General features: G+C 46.7%; 8 protein-coding genes and 3 non-coding genes across 15 annotated transcripts, besides 2 other annotated features; 2 read left to right on the forward strand and 9 right to left on the reverse strand.

Annotated features, from left to right (window-relative positions):
* Positions 1-12: 12 nt before the first annotated feature.
* On the reverse strand, positions 13-2,509 carry OstDelta (Oligosaccharide transferase Delta subunit). Of its 2 annotated transcripts, none has more exons than NM_001299620.1 (4): positions 2,308-2,509; positions 1,900-2,138; positions 550-1,831; positions 13-487 (listed from the first exon to the last, which is right to left on the reverse strand). In NM_001299620.1, exons 1-4 carry the CDS (start codon positions 2,318-2,320, stop codon positions 120-122), a joined length of 1,902 nt encoding a protein of 633 aa, NP_001286549.1. In that variant the 5' UTR covers positions 2,321-2,509; the 3' UTR covers positions 13-119. The 2 variants fall into 2 exon arrangements, with proteins under 2 accessions (NP_001286549.1, NP_611265.1); NM_137421.3 differs by having other exon boundaries at positions 13-490.
* mir-3643 (mir-3643 stem loop) lies at positions 1,832-1,899 on the reverse strand. Its single transcript, NR_048133.1, has one exon. It is a non-coding gene; the product is annotated as a mir-3643 precursor RNA (primary transcript).
* On the forward strand, positions 2,304-2,584 carry asRNA:CR44416 (antisense RNA:CR44416). Its single transcript, NR_124602.2, has one exon.
* A 19-nt stretch (positions 2,585-2,603) lies between these two features.
* Positions 2,604-3,225, reverse strand: CG14488 (uncharacterized protein). The gene is made up of 2 exons (NM_137422.3): positions 3,058-3,225; positions 2,604-3,004 (listed from the first exon to the last, which is right to left on the reverse strand). Exons 1-2 carry the CDS (start codon positions 3,161-3,163, stop codon positions 2,706-2,708), a joined length of 405 nt encoding a protein of 134 aa, NP_611266.2. The 5' UTR covers positions 3,164-3,225; the 3' UTR covers positions 2,604-2,705.
* A 21-nt stretch (positions 3,226-3,246) lies between these two features.
* CG18635 (uncharacterized protein) lies at positions 3,247-5,428 on the reverse strand. The gene is made up of 3 exons (NM_137423.2): positions 4,990-5,428; positions 4,725-4,930; positions 3,247-4,674 (listed from the first exon to the last, which is right to left on the reverse strand). Exons 1-3 carry the CDS (start codon positions 5,343-5,345, stop codon positions 3,287-3,289), a joined length of 1,950 nt encoding a protein of 649 aa, NP_611267.1. The 5' UTR covers positions 5,346-5,428; the 3' UTR covers positions 3,247-3,286.
* Positions 5,429-5,843: 415 nt separating this feature from the next.
* Positions 5,844-7,991, reverse strand: CG6362 (uncharacterized protein; the record flags this gene model as incomplete). Its single annotated transcript, NM_137424.1, has 3 exons — positions 5,844-7,206; positions 7,321-7,695; positions 7,855-7,991. 3 exons carry the CDS (start codon positions 7,989-7,991, stop codon positions 5,844-5,846), a joined length of 1,875 nt encoding a protein of 624 aa, NP_611268.1.
* Positions 7,992-9,402: 1,411 nt separating this feature from the next.
* Positions 9,403-17,369, reverse strand: CG33981 (uncharacterized protein). 3 transcript variants are annotated; one of them, NM_001274133.2, is made up of 9 exons: positions 17,209-17,369; positions 16,780-16,926; positions 16,040-16,718; positions 13,652-15,908; positions 11,597-13,591; positions 11,373-11,535; positions 11,156-11,313; positions 10,932-11,093; positions 10,562-10,874 (listed from the first exon to the last, which is right to left on the reverse strand). In NM_001274133.2, exons 1-3 carry the CDS (start codon positions 17,218-17,220, stop codon positions 16,539-16,541), a joined length of 339 nt encoding a protein of 112 aa, NP_001261062.1. In that variant the 5' UTR covers positions 17,221-17,369; the 3' UTR covers positions 10,562-10,874; positions 10,932-11,093; positions 11,156-11,313; positions 11,373-11,535; positions 11,597-13,591; positions 13,652-15,908; positions 16,040-16,538. The 3 variants fall into 2 exon arrangements, with proteins under 3 accessions (NP_001033955.1, NP_001261062.1, NP_001033954.1); NM_001038866.3 differs by having other exon boundaries at positions 9,403-10,874.
* fab1 (fab1 kinase) lies at positions 9,403-17,369 on the reverse strand. Of its 2 annotated transcripts, none has more exons than NM_137425.4 (9): positions 17,209-17,369; positions 16,780-16,926; positions 16,040-16,718; positions 13,652-15,908; positions 11,597-13,591; positions 11,373-11,535; positions 11,156-11,313; positions 10,932-11,093; positions 9,403-10,874 (listed from the first exon to the last, which is right to left on the reverse strand). In NM_137425.4, the coding sequence occupies exons 3-9, from the start codon at positions 16,544-16,546 to the stop codon at positions 10,687-10,689; spliced, it is 5,430 nt and encodes a 1,809-aa protein (NP_611269.1). In that variant the 5' UTR covers positions 16,547-16,718; positions 16,780-16,926; positions 17,209-17,369; the 3' UTR covers positions 9,403-10,686. The 2 variants fall into 2 exon arrangements, with proteins under 2 accessions (NP_611269.1, NP_995880.1); NM_206158.3 differs by having other exon boundaries at positions 10,562-10,874.
* Positions 17,370-17,854: 485 nt separating this feature from the next.
* Positions 17,855-19,002: a mobile genetic element.
* A 231-nt stretch (positions 19,003-19,233) lies between these two features.
* On the reverse strand, positions 19,234-19,325 carry mir-31a (mir-31a stem loop). Its single transcript, NR_048136.1, has one exon. It is a non-coding gene; the product is annotated as a mir-31a precursor RNA (primary transcript).
* Positions 19,326-19,517: 192 nt separating this feature from the next.
* Positions 19,518-19,703: a mobile genetic element.
* Positions 19,704-21,573: 1,870 nt separating this feature from the next.
* aft (adrift) lies at positions 21,574-23,995 on the forward strand. The gene is made up of 3 exons (NM_058065.3): positions 21,574-21,683; positions 21,739-22,179; positions 22,233-23,995. The coding sequence occupies exons 1-3, from the start codon at positions 21,642-21,644 to the stop codon at positions 23,850-23,852; spliced, it is 2,103 nt and encodes a 700-aa protein (NP_477413.1). The 5' UTR covers positions 21,574-21,641; the 3' UTR covers positions 23,853-23,995.
* Ubc10 (Ubiquitin conjugating enzyme 10) lies at positions 23,851-24,849 on the reverse strand. Its single transcript, NM_058066.4, has one exon. It carries the CDS (start codon positions 24,539-24,541, stop codon positions 24,077-24,079), a length of 465 nt encoding a protein of 154 aa, NP_477414.1. The 5' UTR covers positions 24,542-24,849; the 3' UTR covers positions 23,851-24,076.
* Positions 24,850-25,032: the final 183 nt, after the last annotated feature.

Genomic DNA, 25,032 nt, shown 5'->3' on the forward strand with positions numbered 1-25,032 from the left:
AAGGCAGTATTTAGTGTGTGTTTGGGCTTAACTAAATCGCTTTATTAAAGTTTGTTTTCTGATGGTGTTGCAAGATAGAGAGTAGCTCACTTATTGACTTCGTACAATGATGAACGCACTTACGACGCACTTGCCTTCGAGTTACGTTGTGCGTAAAGACGTCTCAGTAATCGGTTGCCAGCCAGGAATGTGAATACTGCGATGGGAATCAGCAGGCGCAGTGTCTGGAACATGTTAAGCTGCAGCCAGAACACGAAGAACAGCACCAGAATGCCACCGAAACCCAGATGAAACCCGATCGTACTCGGTGCCAGCGTCAGGTTAGATACATTGATGCCCAGTTTTCCCCAAAAAACGAAAAGCAGCACAAGCGGGGTTATGCACAGTCCGGTGAAGATATCAGAAACAATGCGGGGCGGGCGCTTATCGGGCACTCGGAACTGATGGATGATTTCGGGCAGGGGACCAGAAGTGTTCTTAGGCTTGACTTCTGTAACCAGATATGAGGTTAGATTAGTACTTTCCATAACAATTAAGTTGCATAATTACCCTTATCCTCGTTGAATTTCAATTGGACTTCAGCAACTAACCACTCGAAGGAGTTGGACAAAGAGGAATCGCCCACGGTCAAGTAAATGCTGTAGGTGCCGCTCTGGTAGTTAAAGTTCTTTCCGTTGTTGCCAACATCCATGTCGAATTTGTACGCCTTGCTGCTATCCTGCTCGGCCACAAAGATGATCTCCTTGTCAGTTTTCTTGTTGTAGAGTCGAACGAATGCCTGATGGACAGCCAGAGGCTTGCTGGTGGATTCATCTACCAGAACGGCCTTCAGCAAAAGCTTCTGGGTGCTGTCAGCGGAGAGAACCTCCTGCAGTTTTCCTGGATAGGTCACACTCTGCTTGCGGGTAGCAGCGCTAGCATCAGATTCCGCAATGCCCACCTCGAGAGATTGAACCTTGACGCGGCCAAGAACCTTGAACTGCAGTGTCTGGGTGTAGACACCATCTGCACTCAACTCCGCCTGGTAAACGCCGCGAGCTGGCTTTAAGCTGGCCAAATCAGCCACATAGGTGGTTTTGTCCGAGGATTTCGAGGCCACAGTGATTTTATCAGCTAAAACAGAGCTGTCCTTCTTGCGAATAACCTTTGCATTGATGACTTTGGGGGCAGGTGACAAAGGCTTGCCGAGCAGATCAACAACGGCTACGTTCAGAGTCGGCGACTGAGCGTCCAATTGACCGTTGCCAATGAGCTGCACACAAACGGGAGCAATTTTATCGGCTCCACTAATAGTCTTCAGCGCCTCGATTAGCACATGAGCTCCTTTGGCGGTTTGGACGGATCGGCGGCTAAGGAAGTAGTTAGCAAACTTAACTGCCTGGTCAGCAGTAATGGGCACGGGCTTGTTAAAGGTCTTGCTCACACCGAAAGCACCATTGATGATCAGGGATGTGATACTGAGACCGCCTTCGAATTGCAAGAGCTTGCCGTCAACTTCATCTGCTTGCACGATGGCATCCTCCACGCGATTTGCGATAAAGGAGGCACTGGCACCCAGAAGTGGAGCAACATTGAAAGCGTATCCCAGGCCGCTGAGTGTGTCGTCCTTCTTGAGCAGTTCTTGCAAACGCTTCACTAGTTTTTCCTGAGTGGCTTCATTGATCTCCACGCCGAGCACTTTGTGGGTGACCACGCGGTAGAAGATCTCCTGAGAGCTGCCGAGCTCCGAGTTCAGGGAACTATACACCTTGGAAAGCAGACCCTCGTCAATCTTAGCGGAGCAACCCAGGTTTCTGCTAGCACCAATGTAGTAGTAGTCTTTTTCGAAGCTCTGCAAGGAGTTAAAGGAGCATAAATAAGTATGACTATTGATAAATGGGCATATTTAGATAAACTCACGTTCAGCTTGGATTCGGAATGCAGCGTAGCAATCTTCTTGCACAACGGCTCCTTCTGAGTGGCATCAGTCAGTTGAATGTTTAGGCTGGAGAAGAAGATCGACTGCAGGTCACTGGAACCAAATCCGTCCACGAAAACTTTTTGCAGGCGGCTGAGATCCTTTTGCCCCAGGTGACTGTCCACGGTGCGGGCGCTCCACGTCGGCCCACTAGCGACCAACACGCAGAAGATGACCAGACCTGGCGTTGAATAAAAAAAAAAACCATTAGGTTCCAAGTCGCCGGCAATCGCTTAACCACGAAAATCAGAGAGAGACAGCACGAGAGCTACGACTTTGCAGCCGGCGTTTCCACTGAATTTAGCGTCAAATTAAAGTTCTCCGGCTCAAACACCGAGCAGGCTACGCACCTAGCTTTAACATTTTCCTATATTGTGGTTGCGCTTTCACACGCCGCTTATATTCTATAGGAAAATAAAATTAAATCGCTCAAAAATCACCGCCTGTCCCTCGATATTTTATACACGTCAGCGGCCGAGACAACTATCGATATGTTTCTGGATCAACAAACATCGATGCGTAAACGAAGAACCATCGATGCCCGCTGCAAGAGTGACCGTATGCATGCTCTACTGTAAACTCAACCGTTATAAAACATTACGTTTAGATTGAATTTAAATAAAATGTTAATTTAAACTAATTGCATAGAATTTCTCAAACTGCAAGTTTAATTTTTATGTAACATTTACAATGAAAGATCAAAATTAAATAATATTCTGTGGGCACTACTCTCATACAATTTCCACATCTAAAGTGCAAACTTATCAGGACACAGATCTATAGGTCTGGTAATAGAATATTTTCTTTTGAAAGTCTTGGTGAAATCTCCCTCGTGATTCCATACTGTTACGGCAGTAGTGCAGTAAAGTGGATACTTGTTGACCAGAACTTCCTCGGTCTCTTCGTTTTTCGGTGGCACATCCTTGCAGAACTGGTCGTAGTACTCCGTGCGATCCTCACCCAAATCCACTTGGGCGGAGGCCTGTCGGTTGTATTCGGCAAAGAGTTCCTGCCATAGAAACTGTTCCATGCGATTTGCTCTAGTGGCTGCATGACCATTCGGATTAGAAAAGTTCTAGAATACTGCAGTCTTAACTTACGGAGCACTTTCTTAATTTTGGGTGGAGCAAAACTCGCTTGAGATTCCGTTAGTTCCGTTGAACATGGGCCCACTGGGAGTACCAAATTATTTCCACGATCAACCATTGCAGAACAAAATTTATATATTTTTTCGATCTAATACTAAGGTAAATAATTTATTCGTTTGCCAGTGACAGACTGACGGCTTACACTCTACCTACTTCGATATAACAAACTAGCCGGAAACTGCTAGGCAACGGCCTGGTCCTCAGGACTTTCCTGTTGATCCCCTTGCGGGAAATCGTCCTCCACGATGAGGGATACTTCCTTGGGTCGGAGTATACAGTAGTAAACGATTAAAGTAGCCAGAAATAGTATTCCACTGTAAACGATCCACTCCCAGATGAAACCGAACCACCAGGACTCAAACTCCTCGTTTGCATACCAAATGGACGATATGGTAATGTTCTCGACGAGCGTGAGCACCAGGTATCCACCATACCACAATCGAATGTTCTTGAAGGACACGCGGAATTCCATTAACACAAATATATAGATGTAGGCAAGAAGAAGGAGGAACAGGCTGCGACTCCAACTACCACGACAACGGGTTTCCAATGCCAGGCAACCCAGCATCAGCGCATAGTGTACGCCCACCAGGATAAAGAATGCCTTCGGATAGAAGACACAGAAAGTGGACAACGAAAGCATTCTCATGGTGATGAAGGCAATCCATCCGAAGAAGGACACCGTCCTGCCAGCGAAATCATCCTGTTGGATACCATTCACTATTTTCGTGGGTCGCGGGAAATAAAAGTCCACCACATCCTTGGGCGTTAGAGGTGATGGTTTGGGTGATTGGGGAATCAGAACAGTGTGCTCCTCGGGATCCTCGTCCTTGAGCCTGCCAATGAGAAGCTTGGGCGGATGTGGGACATTCTCTTTGATGTACAGCTGGGCATTAACCAGCAGCATATCCTTAAAGGTTTCCAGCTGGGACAGAGGTCGTGTGACCCGACGGCTCTTTCGATGCTCATTGTCGGACAAGGTTCGTCGCAAGTCGGGCGTTGGAGGATCCTCCTCGGTTGGCTTCAGAACGGGCAATTCTGGTGGCGCCGTTTTTGGCGGCGGTGGAGGAGCTGGCGTCTCGGGTATGCTGTCCAACACCTCGATGGTGTCCAAGTCCCCCAAGTCCTCGTATCGCACTTTCAGCCTGGGCCTTGTTCCCTGTATCTTCTCCTCATCGGTAGCATTATCTATCGGCCCGGAATGCAGTAATGCTCGCGTTTCCACTTGCTCCAGTGCATCGTTGTCCACCTCATCTTCTCCCTGAATATGCAGCTCATGGGTGGCCTCACCTGAGTTCGGCAATGACTTGCGGGCTCGAAAGTTCTCCATTATCTTGTCGGATTCCGGGAAACTGGTGATGGTGCGCTCGGACTCGCGCTTTTTCCGCTCAGCCTCACAGCATAGGCGTTCATTCTGCTCCAGCTGACATCGATGGCTGTCCACCTGTTGCGGAGTGGCCCAAGGATAATGGCGACCCACCCGCCGCTGGCTTTCGATCCTATGATAACTGGTGGTTATGGCAGCCAGATCAATGGCTGAGAATACCAGCGATAAGGATTGAACAGCAGCTAAAAGCAAGAAGTTAATACATTGCTAATGCCATGAGGATATATCTTACAGGTCTCGTAATTGCGGAACATATCCTGGACGAGCATGTGATACAGCTGGAGAATGATTTGTGGAGCTGCCTGGGCATAGGCCTGAACAAAAAGTAACAACTCGATGTTGGAGGTTTGCGTGGCCTTGGCCAAGCATTTCATGCGCTCCACATCGTCGTCGTCGTGAAAGAGTCCCTCGATGGCCCAAAACAAGCGCGTACAGAACCTCATCGTTTGAAAGTTAATAAATATGGCAGTGACCCACATGGCAATCCATTGACTCACCTGAAGATCACAAAGAAGGGGAACAGGAACAGCTTGAGCAGTCCAATGCCAAGGGCGACGCATTTATTACGTTCCGAGCAGGCGCATTCCCTTTGTTCCTTTGAAGCCGCGACCAGGATGAAAGTGATCACGGGGGGTAGGATAACCAGGACCAGGGTGCCAGCTCCCAGTGTCGGCTCCTTTTGCCTGAAGTGCTGGTAGCTCAGGGCCAAATCCGAGGCTGTTTGAACGATGTACACCAACAGTCCAAGACAGGTGGGCACTATGTAGGAAACCCAGATGCGCGTGCGGCTACGAACGGTGTAACCAAGTATGTGAGGCGGAGGAGTGGCCGCATGGACCACCGTGTCTGTCATGATTCCGATGGGAGTTCCCCTTTGAATCTGGTATTGTAATTGCGTTGCTCACATCTGCAGCTTGCGAAATCCACGGTGATACTGAACAACTATGAGTAACCGCTCTCTCAAAACTATTATCAATCCAGCCACAAGATAAGATTAAAGTCACCCAAACATTTTTCAGGTGAGCAGTCAACCGTTTGTTTACGTTTTTTCGCCATGAATGAGAAAGATACATTTTCAGGGTGGGCCAGATAAACGTTCTTAAAGATACTTACAGTAAAACCCAATGCAAGTCAATTCAATTCCTGAAATAAATAACTCAATTAATGAGCAAGTTTTTCTCTAGATGATAGATTCATGCACATACGTTGATAAATAATAATTAAAAATAATTTTAAAAACTCAATGATTAATTGTTATTTTGACAGTTTTTTTCGAATTAAACATTTTTTATTTGCTTTACATTAGTTCGATTTAAAACAGAATACCAACGGTAGGTGTAGATGCGTTGTCCTAGGAGTCGTACCAGGTCTTCTTCATCCAGTTGGAAGGCTTGCAGTGCTCGTCGAGCACCACAAAGGCACCGGGTGGCTGCGTCTGATTTCCGACTGGCTGCTTGGAGCGACGACATCCCACGGCGTATTTGGGATTACCCTCGATGATTGACGAGTTCTCCCGACAACTGGCTGCGTTCTGGAGCACAGATGCACGTCGTCCGTAGCGCGCTGGCTTTTTGGCCGCATTGCCGACCACATCGTCGAATCTAGTGGCCAACGGTTGCTCTGGCTCCTTGATCTGCCGCTGACGCGAGGTTCTCCGTTTGTGGGGCATGGGGGCCTGCGGCTGTCTAGCTTCCAACGTGGAATCGGAACTTTTGCGCAAATTTCCCTGGACACCAGCTGGTGCAGCCTCTAAATCCCTCGGGCGCTCCCGCAATTGGTAGTTGTACTGCGCTCGACGATACTCCGGCGTGGCAGTTACCTCCGATGGAGGCACTGTGACCAGGACAGGTGTTTCCAGATCCTCTTCCGGCTGATGGTGGACGGATGGGGCGTGGCATGCGCCCGAGGTGGGCAACCGGAAGCAGGAGGTGGGCTTCTGGACAACGGGTCGGGAACGCGGAAAATCCTGATAGTTATTCCTGTACTCCGGATTAAACTCGATCTTGCCGCGCAGGCGAAGGAACGGCTCACGGGGCTTACCCCGCTCCGGCATTTCGGTGATCTGCGGATCTCGGAAGCTCTCGTGGTATTCGGGAATCTCTTTGGTAAACTCCCCGCGCGGACGCAGGTGGTCGTCCGTCTTAAGGGACTTCTCTTTGGGCACGTTCTTGGGTGGGTCGATGAATTTGTCGCGGTACTCCGGCACCTCCGAGCTGGGGGCGCAGGCCGCCTCGGAACCGGATACGCGCAGGTTGTCGTTCTTCTTGATGGGCGCACTCTTCGAGTAGTTGGCATACATACGGAAGCTGTCCCTGTATTCCGGCACCGCCACGAACTCACCCTGAATCTTGATGCTGCTCATCTGGGGAATGGAGTGCGCCTTCTCGGGGAACTGCTGCACGAACTGGCGACGGTACTCGGAGGGCTCTGGCACCTGGCCCTGCTGTTCGTGGTCCACAGCCTGGGCACGCATCTGCAGATGGCATCGCTGCTGCTCCTGGGCAGCCACATCGCGGCGAAACTTGTCCGCCGCCAGCTTACTAGTGGGTTGGTTCCGGGCCGCCAGCTCCGACTCGTCGAGGAACACCTCGCGTGGCAGTATCTTGGTGCTGGGATCCAGCATAAGGTACGAGGAGTTCTTCATGCCATCGGTGGGACCGCTGCCCGCGCCCAACTGCAGGTTCTCCGGATTGCGGACGGGAAAGGTGCGGGAGCTGTGGGCAGAAATCAGTTTTCTATTGATTAACTATTGATTTCTTTGAAAGCCAGTTCCCTGCCAGTTGAACTACTCTAGACTATTACTAAGAATTGGCTACTCATCTACTCACAATCGCAGGTCCTCGGGCGTGTACCAGTGGTATTTCTCCTGGTGCTCCGACAGCAGCTGCATGAATCCCTCCAATCGCAGCGAAGTAGCGCGCCGCAGCAAGGATCTGGGTCGGGACTGGGTGCCACAGAAGTGCTTGCGATACTCGGACTTCAGGGAGCCGAAACTGATCGCTGGCTCATCGCCGCTGTGGAGGCATACGTTGCTCCGGGTGTGCAGATGGACGGGCTGGCGACGGCGAAAGTACTTGAGGTCATCGACGGCTATGTACTCGTGCGGATGCTTGATGGCGAACCGGCTGAGATCGCCGGACTTCTGATTGCCTGTGAGATCCGGCTCGGAGAAGGAGCGATTCCAGCCAAAGTCGGCATCAAAGCTGTGGTATGTGGGGGATAATGTGAATCCGGTTAGTATCTGCTATGGAACATCCGACGCGTCTTGTCTTTGCCAGCCAACTGAGTGGAAAAGTTATGGGTATCGCTGGTGGTCGCCACCACAACCAAATAACAGGTAGGTCCCTTAATAACGGGGCCACCAATTCCCCCATCTGCCTTCGACCTTTTGCAATTGCAATGGAGGAGTTTTGGGAAGGAGGTGGGCCTCCATAAGACCACGACCGGTTGCAAAAGGCAGCCAGCGAAGGCATTCCTCCACATCCACCTCCATTTCCATAGAGCAAGACCCGATGGCGTGCTATGACCATGTTGCTAGGCACACTCGCCTCACAAACCTCTGTAAACAAACTAATGAATGAGGGAAAAGGGTAAAATTGCTGCAAATTAGAAAATTGTCTATTGGATTCGATGGAAGCAGCAGGTCGAGCAAGCAGAGTCGATACGATGGTATCCATTGCCAAATCCCTTATTAAATCACTTCCAGGAAAATTGAAAATAATCATAAAACATAATAATAATAATACTTTTGTTATCAGAAAGACCGATCCCAACTCAAAATATTTAACACATGCATTTCAAAACTAGTTTCTGAGCTGGCTTAAAAATGATACCCAAATTCTGTACAGAATGTTTCAAAAATCATTACATCCTTTTTTTTTTAAACACTGTTCCTGGGCATATATGAATAGCTTGCCCACTCCACAAAATGCCAATCAATAGCTCACGAAATTCCCGACTTTTGTTAGTCCTGACAACGCCCACGACACTGCGACTACAAGGACCTTGGTAATCCATATACGGAAATGGTTTTTTTTTTGTTAAGGCATTGCCAAGGACTCGTCGTCTCCCAGCAGGCAGGCCATTTAAAATGCACAAGGATTGCCAGTCGGAGGCGAACCGGCGCGCATGCAAATTGCACTTTTTATGACTCCCGAGACCGGACTAAATGTGACCACAGCCACCTGTTGCGCAGTTCGGAATTAAAACAGTTTTAACGACGCCTAAAAGTTCTCACGTGTGGAAAAATGTGCGCCAGCCAAATGGTTATAATTGGTGGTAGCCAAAATGTTGTATTATTCGTAAACCAAAATTTCATTGCATGACGCGGGAGGAATGTGCGTGATTCGCTGGCTGATTTGGAAACGGAAACAGACAGGAACATAAAAAAAAAAAGAAAACTGCTCGTAACTAGGGCCGAAAGTCTGACCCAATTTCTGACCAACTTTCGACGCATAGAAGGCGACCGAAAGCCCCGGCATGGAAAGTCCTGCGAACTTCTAATCTTGACAATGCCAAATGACCTTTGGCTATTTTTAAAGCAGACCAGCCAGCAGAAGGGTAACCCATTTAAATATGCTAATCAGGTGGTTCGCCACTGCGAACCCTAGGACATACACATAATTACAGTTGCAGATTTATAATTGCTGTAACACGGCCTAGTCACGCCACAGGGCGTATACGTAATGCAATAAACAAGAATGCGCCATTATGTTAACAGCAATAAAAAACAAAAGACAAGGTCAACCGACACCGGGAATTCGATTAGGTCTAACATCACTCACTTTAAATCAGTTGCAAAGCGAAGGGGTTTTATTCTGGGTTAACTTTACAAGGGAACTTGAGTTTGGGAAATGGTTATGCTTAAAGTTTAATACTTTCAAATTTCGATAGGTTTCGTCATTAAGTTTGCTTAAAGAAAATAGCCTTTTTTATTTATACTCATGAACATGTTAGTTACCCTCCGTAAAACAGGTTAATAAAACAATGGGGTCAGAATATTTCCTTGTGGGGTGCAGGAAAACTTTCGAAGGAATACACATGAAATTCCTTGAGTTAGTTCCTAAGAATAGTTGGGTGTTACTTTTACTTGAGACTATTAGCTAGTGGATTTGTTATATCCCAAAATAGTTGGGAACCAACTTAGCTCCTTACACATCGTTGGTCTTCCAGTCGTAGGCAATTGCCATAGTTGATTTCCTGCTTTTGTATGCTTTGCACTCTAATTAAACATTTATTGAGTCTCCGTGCAGTGGGAAAACTTTGTAGCTGGCACTCATGTTGCGGCACACCCTTGGCCAGTGGCTGACCACTAGTCCAGTAGTCCAGTCCCTCCGTTGCCACCGAACCGCAAATGGCGCCATTTAAGCGCAGCTCGCCGCACTACAACTTGACCGCTCAGATCGTAAATCCGAACTGAATGGTGGCAGTGCGCGCCACCAAGAAGTTAGCCAGTTTTCGCACGCCAACTTTCCGACATTTCCACCTGGCCAACTTGCCACTTTGCCACCCTCAGCGTCCGTAACTCCAGTGCGCTTCTGCTGCGCCAACATTTTCCCACGGCGACTGACTGACTTAAGGTGTCACTGGGGGGATTACAACAATGTGAGGATTTTATATTTTGAGTTGAGCTCTAAGTGCTGCCACATGCAATCCGGCCGTTTGTGTCCTCCTTCTCATGCTCCTGCTGTTTGGGAAATCAAAAGTTGCCAGCTGCAGTTGATTTGAATATGAAATGGTGTTATGTTGTTTTGATTCCGATTTTGGCCACCCGCTGCAGCTGTCAGAGTTGAGTTCTTTAACCCAATTCGCGGCATTTTGACGCCTTGCTAATGAAACCATGCTTATGAGACTCCAATGGGCACATTTGCCTGATTTACTCGCCTCTTAACGATTTCATTTCGCGACGCGGTCTCCATCATGATAATAATTTCCTTTTTCGCCTGGCACGCAACTCCGAAGTACATGGCTTTCAATTGTCATGAGCAGCGGTGGCTTCCGGGCTGCGGATGCGGGTCAAGGCCAAATCAATTTGCCTGCGGAGTCGGAAATGCTGGCTGACAGAGTGTTGGTTGTTGAAATCGAATTGAGTTGGATTGGCGTCTACTTTATTGCGTCTATAGCTATGTTAAGTTAACTAACGTGTGCACTTTGTGTGTGTGTGTGTGTGTGTGTGTGTGGGTGGGTGAAGGGGATTAGACCTTGGAAAGGCCCTCCCAACGATCCGGAACTGTGAGGAAATAGCGATCCATCGCATCGATAAAGCGCTGCTTGTAGCGCTCCGGATTGACCACGGTCGGATCCTTTCCCTTGCCTCCAAGGATTCCCGATCCTTTTATAATGGATTCCACTCTTTTATCCAGCGTAAAGGTTCGAATGTAATCTATCAAAAGGAACGTCAAATTATTCCAGACATTGAAAGGGATAAGATGAGACAAACCTATGATGCCAAGTACCAAGACGCCATTTTTCTTGTCCAAGCCCACCAAAAGTGAATAGTCCATGACGAGGTTTTTTTCCAGGAAGGACGAATCTCGCTGGATGGCATCCCTCAGGACAGTTTTGCTATGGGACAGCACATACAAAGGCTTTGACCAGGACACTGTAACAAAGTAATATTATATTTAAACAATTTATTAGTGTTTGTATGGAAAACAGACTTACTCTGAACCAGATTCTCATCCAGCAAGACAATTTCACCTTGCTGATTGCTGGGATCCACCAAGCGATTCCTCTCTGAGCCCTTAAGATCAAATTTGTTTTCAATATTGCAGCCGTAAAACAGATTCTCCATGACCATCACAGAACGCTCCACGAAAGAACTAGTATTAAAAATGCGTAAGTTACAGAACTGGAGTATATACAATACAACAATACCCACTCCTTTTTCTTCACGCTGACTCTGAAGACACCAAAGATCTTGGCCAGCAATGTGGGCTGTTGTTGCTGCTGGCACCTGTCGATGTACTCAAAGTATTTCGGAGCAAATGGCTCAAAGATGGTCATGTCCCTTGAGTTCATCTCTTTGAGCACGAAACGATCGTCTGGTTGCATTCAAAGTGAATAAGTTTTAAACTCATATTTATTTGTAATCTTTAAGCTTACCAAGCGTCTTGCAAAACCGGGATCCCGATTTACCGCCCCTCGCCTCCCATTGGACACTTTTGCAAAGGCTTCGCGCCAATGCTATCCTAGCGTCCTCCTCCTGATTGGAATCATCCTCAGTGGTTCGAGGCGCACCAACGTCGCTGGGTTTGCGAACCAGCTCCATTTCGGACCCGGTGCGACTCTGTGAGATTCTCAGCTCCTCCCGCATCTTGCTCTTCTCCAGCCGGCGGTACAGGGATTTGTCTAGCTTGGGAGGCTTCAAACTCTTCGACCGCATTGCATCAAACTCGCGGGCAAAGTAGATCTTACACTGGAACTGGCAGCTGTGATCTTGGAATGCCAGTGTGATATGCGGACTCGGTGGCTGCTTTATGCGTTCCTTGCTTTTTTCCTCCGACTCGGAGGCCGCGGTAGCTGGAGAAGGAACCGATGCATTGGGAGCGGCACTTGTGTTGCTCGAAGTACGCGAAAGGCTTGGACTGTCTTCGGCGTCGCTAACGCTTTCCGCTAATGGAATTTTTCGCTTTAACTGCGGACTTGAATGGGCAGCATTGGAGTTGGCCTCCGCCTCGTCTATTGCCTTTTGATAATCCATCGAGGTCAAACTGTATGCAATCACTGAACTGAGATCGGTTTCTCTCACGTGAATGGGAATACTGCCCAATGGAAGCGTCAGATGATCTTGTGCCGGAAATGGCGACTGCAAAGGGTTAACCTGATTACCAGATGGCAGAAGCTGGGTAAGAATCTTCCTTATAGACTTTTTATCCGAGTAAACGTTAACGGTAGAGGCCAACATCTGGTCAATAGAGAAATTCTTGTCCAAAACAGTCTGACTGTTTGATGCGCCAGTTTCAGTGTCCTCGCTTGGACACTCCAGGGGATCATTCTCCTTTGGCAAACTAGAGGTGGTAACTTTAGAAGAATCTGCAGTCTGAACCTGTTCCGGTCTTAGTTCCTCCGTGCAGATGGTTCCAGAGTCGATGTGATGCGCCTGCTTGGCGGTCAGCTTCTCGATCTCCTGCAACCGCGGTCCCCACAGCTCAATGCTCTCTGCCAGAGCTCTTCTTGCCATGGCCAAAGCATCGCTAGTGTCGTAGGCAGTAGCCCTGTTATCCGTGAGCAGTGTGTGTACGATCTCAATCTTCTGCTTGAAGATAAACTGGTCATGCGTGAGCATGGTTTTCAGATGCTGCACCAGTGGTGAGTTCTCTTCCTCGGTGGCGAGGTCAGCAATACGCTCGTGAATCCTGTTGTAAACCTCGTGACCCTTTATCGAAAAGTTTTTAATTTCCTCCTGGACTTGGGCACTTTGAAATGGTTGCGGCAAATCCAGTTGCACAGTCAACGAAGGAAGATCCGTCTCCCAAACCTCAACGGGCGTATATTGGAATTTGGCGCCAACACCGCGGAAACTGAAGTGGTGCACATAATCACGATGCAATGAGTGTTCACATACAGTGCCACCTTGTTCTGCGTCCGTCGAAGGAGGTCGTCTCTTGTAGGCGTGGCCATGGAAGCGCATCTCAAGGTACTTGGCGAGGGAAAGGCACTTTGCGGCATCGGAAAGCGGAATAGTGGGTGTAGTGGCATTGCATATGCTGCACCAGGAGGTAAAGTATATACGCGTGGGGTCGGAACGGGTTAGGTCCTCGGTTAGGTAGACATGTACGCAACCCAACGAGTGTACATATCGACGAACATGACCCAGCATCGGCAGATTGCACGACGGGCACATGGAGTTAAAAAGACAGCAGTAACGTTGGAGGAACTGCTCCAGCATGATGTCATATTGCCCGTAGAACTTCATGTCCAGCAGCATGGGCAGCTTGCAGAACGACGAAACGCCCTTGGGATTGTAATGGAAGCTGCAGAAGAGCACCGGTAGACGTTGATGGTTCTGCGGATCAAGGGCATCCTTGTACAGTTGCTCCTCACTGACCTTCTGCGGTCGCTGGATCACTTCGGCGTTCTTTTTTTTCGGTCGGAGCACTGTGGGATAAATGAGTGGTAATGACAATGATTTATAGATGAATCGGATTGTTTGCTTACTCGGAGCCTTGCCCTTGGGTAACCGACCGCCAAAGGAGCGGAACTCAGCTAGCTTCGACTGAATGTCTCGACTGCTAGCAGGTGCTGTGATCTTCATCAGCACAAAATCATGGGCTGGAAGTAGCTGCATCTGGTTCTCTTTGTTTCCTGGCTCAGATTTCCCTGCTTCGCCGTCTCCCATGCTATCTGGCCTCTCCAATCCGGTCCGGGACCATTGTTTGGAAAAGTATAGCTCTGCGGGAAACAGCTTACGCAGCTTGCATTTCCTTCCCTGTTCCGTTTCCAAATAAGGTAGGGGAAATGTCAGGAAGGGACTCACAGAGAGCAGCGTGGAACTGAGTGCCGTGCGGAATCTGTTGTCGTAACGCGGTTCCACAGCTAGCGCCTCAACCACGGGTGGAGCACAAGGCGAAGTGGACAGGGCTTCGGCTTGTGATGCACGCAATGGATCCGTGAAATCAGACACATTCTCGCTGACGATGGTGGTGATCTTATCCTCGGACTTGCGCTCTAAAATAATTGGTCGCTTAGATCGAAGTTCTGCCTCCGTTTCCGTTTTGGGGCTTGTTTCCTTGGAGTCGAATATCGAAGGTTTTGGACTAAGTGGTTGGGCGAACTCGTTCAGCAGGAATGACATTTCCAAGCGCCAGTTGTAGCGTGCAAAGAGCAGGGCCGATGCCACCCGCTTGACCCTCGTCAGTTCAGCATTGCTCCCACCTCTGAGGAGACAGGTGTATCCCCGGGGATTGGTCAGCTTCTCAAAGAACATCAACGTTTTGCCATTATAGTTGCGTATGTAAAAATCATTGCAATAGCCCAGCTTGGGCATGGTTATATTCGACTCAATTGAACTGACAATGTCGCACTGCAGGGTGCGTGACAGACGCTCCATTACCGAAAGCTTTACATCCAGAACAAGGGTAACTTCATAGGATCTCAAAAGGTCCTGGGCAATGCCCGCCACATTCTTGTGGACAAGCACAACGTTGGGCTTGAAGCTCATAATGCGGGCGCAAACGTTTCGAAGGTATTCCTTTTCCTGGAGCAGCACGGTCTCAATGGTCACAAACTTTCCCTCAATACGCTCGTACACAATGGGACACTGCAGCAGCAGTATGCGAGGAAAGGGCACATGAGTTGCCATATCTTTATGGGCGACATTTTTAGAGAATGCCACTCCATGAACAATCTTCGAGTCCTTGCGTCTGCCACCCGGCACCTTTTTAAAGTTTACATAGTTACGTATGTCCATGAGATCGTTACTACAATGCTCTGGCTTGAAGTGATTCGCTGCCGTGGAACAAAGCATCTGAAGCACCTTGTCCCATTCCTGGTCCAAATTATGTGCGCGCAACATCTGTGCCAGTAGCTGCTCTTCGTGTTCGCAATAGGAGGCAAGAAGCTTAGAAGTTGCTGTGGTATAGCATCGATCGTTTTCCAGTTCATTTTCTAGCTCCTTCTCCTTTTCTTCAGCTGATTGATCCATTGACTTTGGAGGTTGTGGTTCCGCATGGGGATTCGCCTCAAATTGCGGACTCATCGTTCGGGAGGTATCCGAACTGCTGCTTTTGGAGAACTTATAGTGTAGCGACGAATCGAAGTCCATTTGCTCGGGATCGGGTACGATTGGCTCGAGGAAACCAGCGGCTAGCATAGCATTCAGTATGGCCACCGCCTGCACCTCGTTTGCTGATTTATTATTACTATTGAGAAACTCAATCAGACGCTGACCACAATTTTGAGCAGGCAGATCACGCTGCATTTCCTCGTGCAGGGTAATTAATGAATTTGACTGCTGCAGGATATTCTTGCGATCGTCGATGGAAAGGGTTGTGTAAGTTGGATGCGAACTGAATCGCTCCTCTTGATAGCCCACTGATGTCTTACGCGGAAGGGGTGCCCTTTGCATCTGGGGATGTTTTGCAAGCGAGCTGCCACTATCTTGTACTTCCAGTTTGTTACTTAAGTGCTGCTGCAGCTCCTGCATATCCTGTCCCATCTCAGAGCTTGAGGACTTCAGGAATGTGAGCACTATCTTGGAGCAGTAGTTGCACACTTTGAGATCGCCATCGCAGCGAATTATCATGCCAGGCACCACTTGGTTGCAGCACTTTGAGCAGAATATTTGGCCACACAATCGACAGTGGTGTTTCCTCCGGAAGGTGGAGAACTTTTGAGAGCAATCATAGCATTCCTTAGCCTTGGAATCGGGCATCCAAAAGCGCTGCAGCTCCGTGTCCTTGTAGTTTCGCAGATCCTGAAATGAAATGTAGGAATTTGTCTTATAAAGCTAAAAAAAATGAGTCAACAGAAATATTTTATTGTGGTAAAGTTCCAGTGAATCATTCAAATTTTTAAAACGATAATGGTATTATGACTTTCACTCACGTTATTGTTTTTTGTGGCCACAATATTGCTTATGTGTTTGAGGACGTTAGAAACGGTGCGCCCCTGATTCGCTTCGCTGGTTGGCAGCGGCAGCGTTTCGACGCGGTCGCTGGTTTCGGAGTCCTCTGCAGCGGTATTGCTGGAGGTGCTTGTGCCACGTGTCTCACTATTGGTCCTTATGCTGAGCGTGGTGGGTGGCTGGGGGCGAACTGAGCTCTGGCTAGAGGTTTCCACATCGGCAATCTCAGCGGTGGAAGTCTGGGAGTCACTGAAGAACTGTGATTTGCCCACCACTTGCACTGGCTGCGTGGAGGAACTGCTGCTGCTCCCACTTGATATATCGTTGACGGTATTGTAGCTCTGGTTGTATACATTCTGGATCTTGTTTACCACTCGGCCAAAGAGCGATTCCGGCTTGTCTTCGAAATTGCGGGCAAATTCGGTTAGTTTGGAGGGGGAGTGTAGGTGCTGGTGGCTTGAGCTATTGTTTTGGTTGTTGCTAGTCATGTTGTCGGGGTGTTAGGAGTTGGGCTTGTGGTGCTAATAGGTTGGTTGGCGAGGCGGTGGCACTCGCCCGTGGACTCACGGTCCTTGGTTAGATAGAGGTGATGTTCAGTTGATCGATGAGGGCTGCGTCCGGTGCCAGCGAGCCCAACGCCAGATCAGTCCACTTTTGCTCCTGTTCGAGTTCAGACCATAGAAGTATACAGATATGGCAATAAAATCCCAAATGTACTCACCTGCTCGCTGACCGTCAGGTGTGAATCACCGCCGTCCGCCTCTGGATCGGGTAGCTTTTCGCGTGGCACTAGAATCTGGTCGAAGGGTAGAACTTCCATGCGCCAAGCATTGTCTACAATGTCCAGCAGTAGATCATCGATCGGTGCCTGCGACAGGCAATAAAACACAGGTTATTATCTCGTTGAAAAAGAGAGAAAAGACAACGCCCCCGCAGCGTAATTACGTCACTCTGCGACAGTGCTTAAATATTGGAGACACGGTATTGCTCGCATATTTAGATTTAGCACAATGGGCGCATTGATAAGTACGACTAATTGCTGTGAAGCGATAATTTTGCCACACTCACAGGCGACGTAGTAGTAGTTACTATCTAACCACCGGACATCAACTAGCCGCAAGGGTACGTCCCGCTCGATTTGCCCACTTACCTGGCTGTCCATCACTTATGGAATAATTTAATCTGAGACTAGCCAGTCTTCACTTGCTTGCCAATTGTTTGCTTAGACTCTTTTTGAGTGTTTTTGTAAACAATTGGCGAATAATTCTGTTTTGTTTAACAAAACAGCTGTGTGGAGATGGGAGGTATGCGATTAATGGCGGCGATAGTAGTAATCGAAAGTGCCAATCGATGTGTACTCGATGTTCGCACTTTTTGAATTTGTTTGCTGTTTTATGCAAATAAATTGCTTAAACGACAACAAAATATGAAAACAACAAATATGTACTAACAGATACTTTATTTTTGGCAATTAGCTTAATGGTGAGATAATTGTATTTTCTGTGGTATGCTACTTATATAAGCAGCAATAATGAGTGCCTATGTTTATTTAAATTCAATTGTCCGTGGAATCGGGAAGACATATAAAAATGGTTCCATTTTTCCAAATTGTTATATTCCAAAATTTTTAGAAGAGTTTTCCCTCCTTTATTCCAGATCATGTCTGAAAAACAAGATTGCGTACGCCTCTACTTCGCAGCACATAATATTTATTCTTTTTATATCTCATAAATATTATATGGAGATAACTATTTCAAATTTAGAATCACATCTGCAAAAAACTAAAATGATTACTACAGTATAATTCGCTTAGCTGCATCGATAGTTAGCTGCATCGGCAAGATATCTGCATTATTTTTCCATTTTTTTGTGTGAATAGAAAATTTGTACGAAAATTCATACGTTTGCTGCATCGCAGATAACAGCCTTTTTAACTTAAGTGCATCATATCAGCTGTTTTTTTTTGCCAATTTCAATGAATATCATCAAAGTTAGCTGCGCCATCTATGAATCATTTTTGCATATCTAAAAGATGGCAAGAATGCCAACTCGTTTCAGTATCTGCGCATGTCCGTTTTTGTTTTTGCTTTGATCGTGATTTTTGTGTTTTTGTTTCTTATGACACAAAGTTATTAAAATGGGTAAAACAAAGCGTGTCGTTGGACTAACACTAAAGGAAAAGCTTCAAATAATCGAGTTAGTGACCAACAAAGTGGACAAAAAGGAAATTTGTGCCAAATTCAAATGCGACAGATCCACAGTCAACCGCATTTTACAAAAAACAAATGAAATTCATGAAGCTGTGGCCGCGTCAGGTTTAAAAAGAAAGCGTCAAAGAAAAGGAGACACCATTGCTGAAAAAGACAAACAATGCGTAGAAGTTGACATTGTATCGAATATTAATTGGAATGAATATGCCAATGTTGATGCAGATGAGGCTTGCCATGGTCAATTAGATGATGATGAAATCGTGCGCTCTTTAGTTCAAGATGCAAAAACCAGCGATAACGAAGAAAGCCATAGTGATGAAGATGTGGACGATACTGAGCGTCCTACTTTTAAGGATGGGTTTGCAGCAATTAAGGCTTTAAAGTCCATTTTTATGCGAAACAATAATGATGAGTTTTTGCAAAACTTGAATTCTATGGAAGACAAGCTGTTTAATTTACATATAAACTCAGCTGTATTGCAAAAAAAAATTACTGACTATTTTTAAGTTAGTTTTAAAAAGTGTTTTAATCAATTCACCATCACTTAAATTTATATGTCGATCTTACTTATCATTAAGAATGAAATTATCAGTTCCTTTTATGTTTAACATTGTTATAAAGAAATAAATTCTTTATTTTTCCTTAAAAAAAAAAAATTAAGTTAGCTGCATTTTTAAGTTACCTGCATCGAGGCATTGTGCAAAGTACTCGAGGCAGCTAAGCGAATTATACTGTATTAAAAGATATTTATTAAATAAAAATACTTCGTAAATTTACTGCTTTTGCTTATAACATTCGAAAAACGGTTTTTTAAAATGCAAAAACTGTTCCACATTTTGCGAATATTCCAATCGATAAATGTTTTAATATCCCTTCAGATATTTTATGATTATATATCTGCAAAAAAAAGAGATTACGATGGAGCTTAAAACTCCACTACTGTTCTGTTCGATCTCGCTGACTGTTCCATTGAACAACTGACTAGATGCAGCATAGCGCTCTTCAAAATCGCTTTTCAACGTCAGCTATGCCGACATCTTGCCAATTTACCAACGGAGTTGATATACGATCGATCCGACATGGACGAAACCCCAACCGTTTTGGTTCACAATTCACCGAAACATTCTCACTGGTCACAAATGCTCGTCTATTACTCGCTTGTTATCCAATGGCTTTTATCAATGAAAGGCTTGTTGTTTTGAAAAGCACTTAACAAGTTTTGTGTGCCTACATCGTACATATGTGTATACAGAATAATTCGCTTAGCTGCCTCGAGTACTTTGCACAATGCCTCGATGCAGGTAACTTAAAAATGCAGCTAACTTAATTTTTTTTTTTCTATTTTCTATTTTCTATTCACACAAAAAAATGGAAAAATAATGCAGATATCTTGCCGATGCAGCTAACTATCGATGCAGCTAAGCGAATTATACTGTATATGCTGCTGTTGGAATAGATGACGGGCTTGGAGCGCTGGACTCCCAGACGATGGCAAGTGTAATCCGTCAGCGGTGGAGACTAATTGGCAACTGATTCCGAAGCCGAGCGGCGAGCTCAGCACCACACCTCGGCAATTGAAGAAGTTTCAATTAGTTGGCATTTGACACTCACACATGGAGAATGAACGGGGATTGCGGTCCGTTGCCAGCTCACGCACACCGTCGCAGTGTGGGGGTGATACCTGTACCAGTACAGGCTTACCTGTGCATGGCGACAGGTAGCCAGCCCAGCCAATGGGGGAATAAAAAAGGGTGGAGGGCCGGAGACGTAGATACATGGAGCTGTGCCCGGCCAGGCTAAGCCGCTTTTTAGCGCAACGCCGTCTGCCCGGAATATTAATGAACTCCCTTTTGAGAAAAATATGAAATGAAATAAAATTTTGTGGCCAACAATAGCCGTGTCCACGTACCAGTCGTTGTCGTTTCGGAATTGGAATTTGTCGGTTCGCCATCGGGGGGCCCCAAAAATGCATTGGCCATGGCCACCATTCAACGCCAAACACGGCGCATGCGCAGCGATTGCTACTTCCGCTCGAAGCTATTGAAGATGTCCAAGGAGTACGAAGATACATACATAGATCTTGCCGGGACGATTAAGCCGAAGTAACTACAGAACTTTGTTGCTCCGTCGCTGTGAACCATTATCTATAGGCATTACATTACAGATATTTATGCGCGATTATACAAAACAGTCACGTGCCGGACTCTTCTATATACAAACTGGGCACAAATATACCGGCCTGGGTACTTACACCTATATGTACGTACACATATGCTACGACTGCTATTTGTATATGAGAGGGAGCTATGTGCATATATATATATATATATATATATATGTATATAAAGGCGGAGAACGTTACTCAAGACCGATGTCGAGTTCCAAGGGAAGAGTGATGCCCCTGCGGTAGCCAATGCGATCCTTTTTCTTTTGTCAGCATTGGAAACTCATAATTTGAATATCGTTATTATTATTCATAAAAACACGACTCACGTTTCAAATGGCCATAAAGTCGGCAAGGCATGCGCGTATTAAGTAAACCCATTGGCCACGATGGTCGATGCTGAAATTCCGAGACCCCAAGACATAACCACATTCCGATTGGGAGTGTAAGTTTATATGTATGTATATGTAACTTTCCGACAATTTCTCCAACTTCCGTACTTGGGCTATCCGCATCAATAAAATAAGATTTTAATGAAATATTAGTATGCACAATCGAATCACTAACGGATGATGACCAATAGTTTCGTAACCGCACACTTTGCAGGCACCTTATTTGTCGCCTGCCGTGCGCTTTCTAAATGGATAGTTCCATAGAATCAAAGAAATCAGTTTCCACGTTTCCACCATCGGGCATCTACGGGAAATGCCTTTGACGATCATCGCCGTCGAAGGTGGAAAGGAAGTTACATTTCTACAGGAGATAGCGATTTTGTTCTTTTGATAAAGGGAATTAGTCGAAAAATACCTAGAATTAAGAAACATTTTTAAAAGAAATATGCGGCAAAAAAAAAAAACAATTGCATTTAACATATTGGCTGAAGTTATTTTTCAACCTTTAACTTTTAAACAAGATGGAATTCTTGATGGCTTTTGTTCTTATTCCATTCATCTTCAGATACAAGCTATGGAAACGTCTAGCCAAATCTTCTGCATCTACGAATTAGCTATAATATTGCATTAGAGATATAAAATAATTATTCATTGCAGCCCGGAAAATCAATTTAAATTTGATAGCTTAATCGATAACGTTTGCGATTTTTAGTTACCGTCGCTAAGATTTAGGCGATGGATCGCTTTGAGCTTTTTCCATCTCTATTGTGTCGCAGATCGCTTTGTTTTTGACGCCTCGCATTTAAATTTAGCCGGAATGAGCTTTCGTTCGTCTCCGCAGGGAAAGCCACACCCAATGGTGAGTAAAGGATGCTACATCCTACAAGTCAGTCATTACATTTCACACTTTACAGACGGACTATCAGTCCATCCGGCCTTCCGAAGTGGAGCAGCTCTTCGAGAAGAAGTTCCACTATCAGAAGCCGAAAGGAAACAAATCCTGGCAGTTGCCGCCACCGGATCAGGCTCTCTTCAGTGAGTTCTACCAGTTCGAGGCGCTGCAGGGACTGCGCGAGCAGCTGAATGCGGTTAAAAGCAAACTCAATGACTATGGCGTGCAGGAATGGAGTGCTCACACCAACAGGCGTGACCCTTCTGGCGAGGTGTCCTGGCGCCTGAAAAACGACACGAAGGCCGAATTTGTAACTGTGGCATGGTGCAAGTTGTTCGAGTGCCTGCATCGTTATCCATTGGTCACGAAGCCGGCTGTCAACAGTATGCATCTCTGCGAGGCACCCGGTGCCTTCATAGCATCTCTGAATCATTACCTTCATAGCAAATATGAAAAGGATGAGGTGAGTTATCAAGTCATCCTTGAGAGATACGAGAACGGAACTCTTTTTTCCAGATTAAATGGCGCTGGCGCTCAACTACTTTGAATCCGTACTATGAAGGCAATGCTATAAACCAGATGATCAGCGATGACAGGTTCATCGTCCACACGCTGGACAACTGGTTCTTTCACAAAGATCTAACTGGAAATCTACTAGATGTGGCCAACATTGACCACCTGGTGGAACGTTGTGAGGTGGAGTTCCAGGGACAGGTGGATCTTGTCACTGCCGATGGTTCCATCGATTGTGCCGCACAGCCTGATTGCCAGGAAGAGATAGTGGTTCGCCTTTTCTTTGCTGAAGTACTCAGTGCCTTAAGAATTCTCTCAAGTGGCGGTAACTTCCTAGTGAAGATGTTTACCCTCTTCGAGGCTTGCAGTGTATCTCTACTTTATACACTCAATTGCATCTTTGAGGAGGTACACATCTTTAAGCCGGCTACTTCCAAGCGGGGAAATTCGGAAGTGTATGTTATCTGCCTGAACTACAACAAGGACCATCCCGACTTGCCTCGTTTGCTAGAGGAGATAAAGAGCAAGCTTGCTCAGCCGAATGACACATTGGTAATGCCACTGTTTGCCAAGTTCCAGATTCCCCACGACTTTCTCATGCAGCACGAGATCGCCTGCCGTATGTACATGAAGCTTCAAACGGATGCCATCGAGGGCAGTATCTATGCCTACGAGTCCAATGATCGTCATTATCTGAGACATCTTCATCACCTGCGCAGTCTTGTCGCGAACACCTACTACAGTCTATACAAAGTGAAGCCATTAGAAGATAGCCTGTGCATCGTGGACAAGGAGGCCACCAGTAAGGCTCTGGGATTCCAAGTGCCTGTCTATGGCGGTTCCTACACAGAAAGGGAGTCCTTGAAACACGGTGACCTTCTCAAGCAGATTTACTGCTTGCGTCGGGAATTTAATCAACTGGAGAAGTGTCTTAACAATAGAACACCGTATTCATACGTTAAGAACAGAACGGCACCCTTGAATCTTCACATTTCACGAGGAGCACCTGTTCAGAGCCTGCAAAGCAGCATGTTTGCCTCGGAACCAATACTCATTCTGCGCCTTCGCATCCTGGACACATTTGAACTCGACCCTGTCTGGCAGTCTGCGCCAAAGTGCCAGTTGGAAAGCAAGACACTATGCTACCTGCCACCAACAGAAGACGAGGCATTCCACACCGCCCAGCAGCGCTTTTTCATTGATCTCCTGGAAGAAGTAAAGAAATTGAAGCCCGACAGCATTGTCTTCCACAAGTTCCTGTTTCTCACCCATTACGCGGCGTCGCTGCTCTTATTTCTCATAGAGAGCGTTTATCAGGATTGTTGTTTTAATAGCAATCAAGCGCAAACTCTCACGTTGAGTAAGCTAAAAGATACGGCTAACAGTGCCTTGGAACAGGTGCTGGAACTTCTTAAGGACGAGCAGGCGGGGGCCATTCACAGCCTGCTGGACATTAAGGAGCTGCAGAAGAACCAGTTCAGCAAGGCCCTCATTCAGCACAACAACAGCATTGTAATGACCTGCTTCCGTAGCATGTTGGGCGAGGAATCATTTCCCATGCCCGTAGCTCCGACATCCAACTCAGATGTCGGTTCCATCCAAGAGTCGGCAGCTGTATTTTAACATAACGAACATGTATTTCTCACTTGCATCAAATTACAGTGCTACTTTTACAAAACTAGGTACTCTGCCGGGGAAATATCTGCTTAAATGTTTTCTGAGGATAGTTTTTCATGGATCAAGAATGAAAATTAAATAACTAACAGAAAAATCACAAGACTAAGGGGTAAGGGTACACATGGGTTGTGGACTGGCCCACCTCCTCCAGCTCTACCTCCGCCTATCCGCTAGTCGGCCGGACGTTTTTCGCTGTGCTTCTTGGTGTAGTCCTCGGCGTTTTTCACGAATTTTTTGCGATCCTTAAGAAACTCCTCGGCCAACTCCGCCCGCAGCGGATGCTCCGGCTCAGGGTCGTTGATTAAGTCCACCAGTGCCTGCACGACCTGGTCGGTGCGTGTGGCCGGTTTCCAGTTCTCCGTACTGATAATGGGCAAGCACACCTGGCCCTTCTCATCGATGTTTGGATGGTAGATGCGTGTCTTAAAGTTAATCTTGGGCGGCTTGAAAGGATACTCCGCCGGAAAGTTGATCTCGATGCGGAAGGCGCCCTTGTTGTACGGCGGATTGTCCGGGACAATCAATCCCGTCCAGCGCAGCAGGTTGTCATCGTCCGCCTTAATGTCCCGGAAGGACTTCAGTGCGTTGCCCTGCAAATCGCTCAATTCTTTTCGCAGGCGTCGCGGCGCAGTCATCGTGATGTCTATGTGTGGGTTCTCTTATGCTGGTGTGTGCGTAGGTGTGTGTGGAACGGAAAGAGGAGGGGGCCACCTTGCCAATGTGTGCGTGTGCACTTTTGTTTGCCCTTGTGTGAGCTGCAAATCGATGGTTTTGTCTTCCGGATATGTAATACTCTCGTTCAGCCGCCGGTGTTTCGTTGTTGGTGAGCTCCTAGTGCTCCAGTTGCGGGGTGTCACCTTTGGTTTTCGCACTGGCCCAAAAAAATCCGCACGTAAGTCTGCGAATTTCGCTGAAAATGGTTCGTTGAAGAATCTTCCAATTAGCGTTAGGGTATTTTGCAGACTTGCTCGCAACGGCGCTGCAATTGGTATACATATACATTGGTCATGTATAACTTTGTCTTGATTTTGCAACTTGCAACGGCTGTAATATTATGTTTAATACTAAATAAATCTTTATTGGAAAGTATTTATTATAGATGTATATTTTAAGAGAGGTAACAAAT

The sequence above is a fragment of the Drosophila melanogaster genome, chromosome 2R (genome assembly GCF_000001215.4).
Source record: "Drosophila melanogaster chromosome 2R".
NCBI classification, from domain to species: Eukaryota; Metazoa; Arthropoda; class Insecta; order Diptera; family Drosophilidae; genus Drosophila; species Drosophila melanogaster.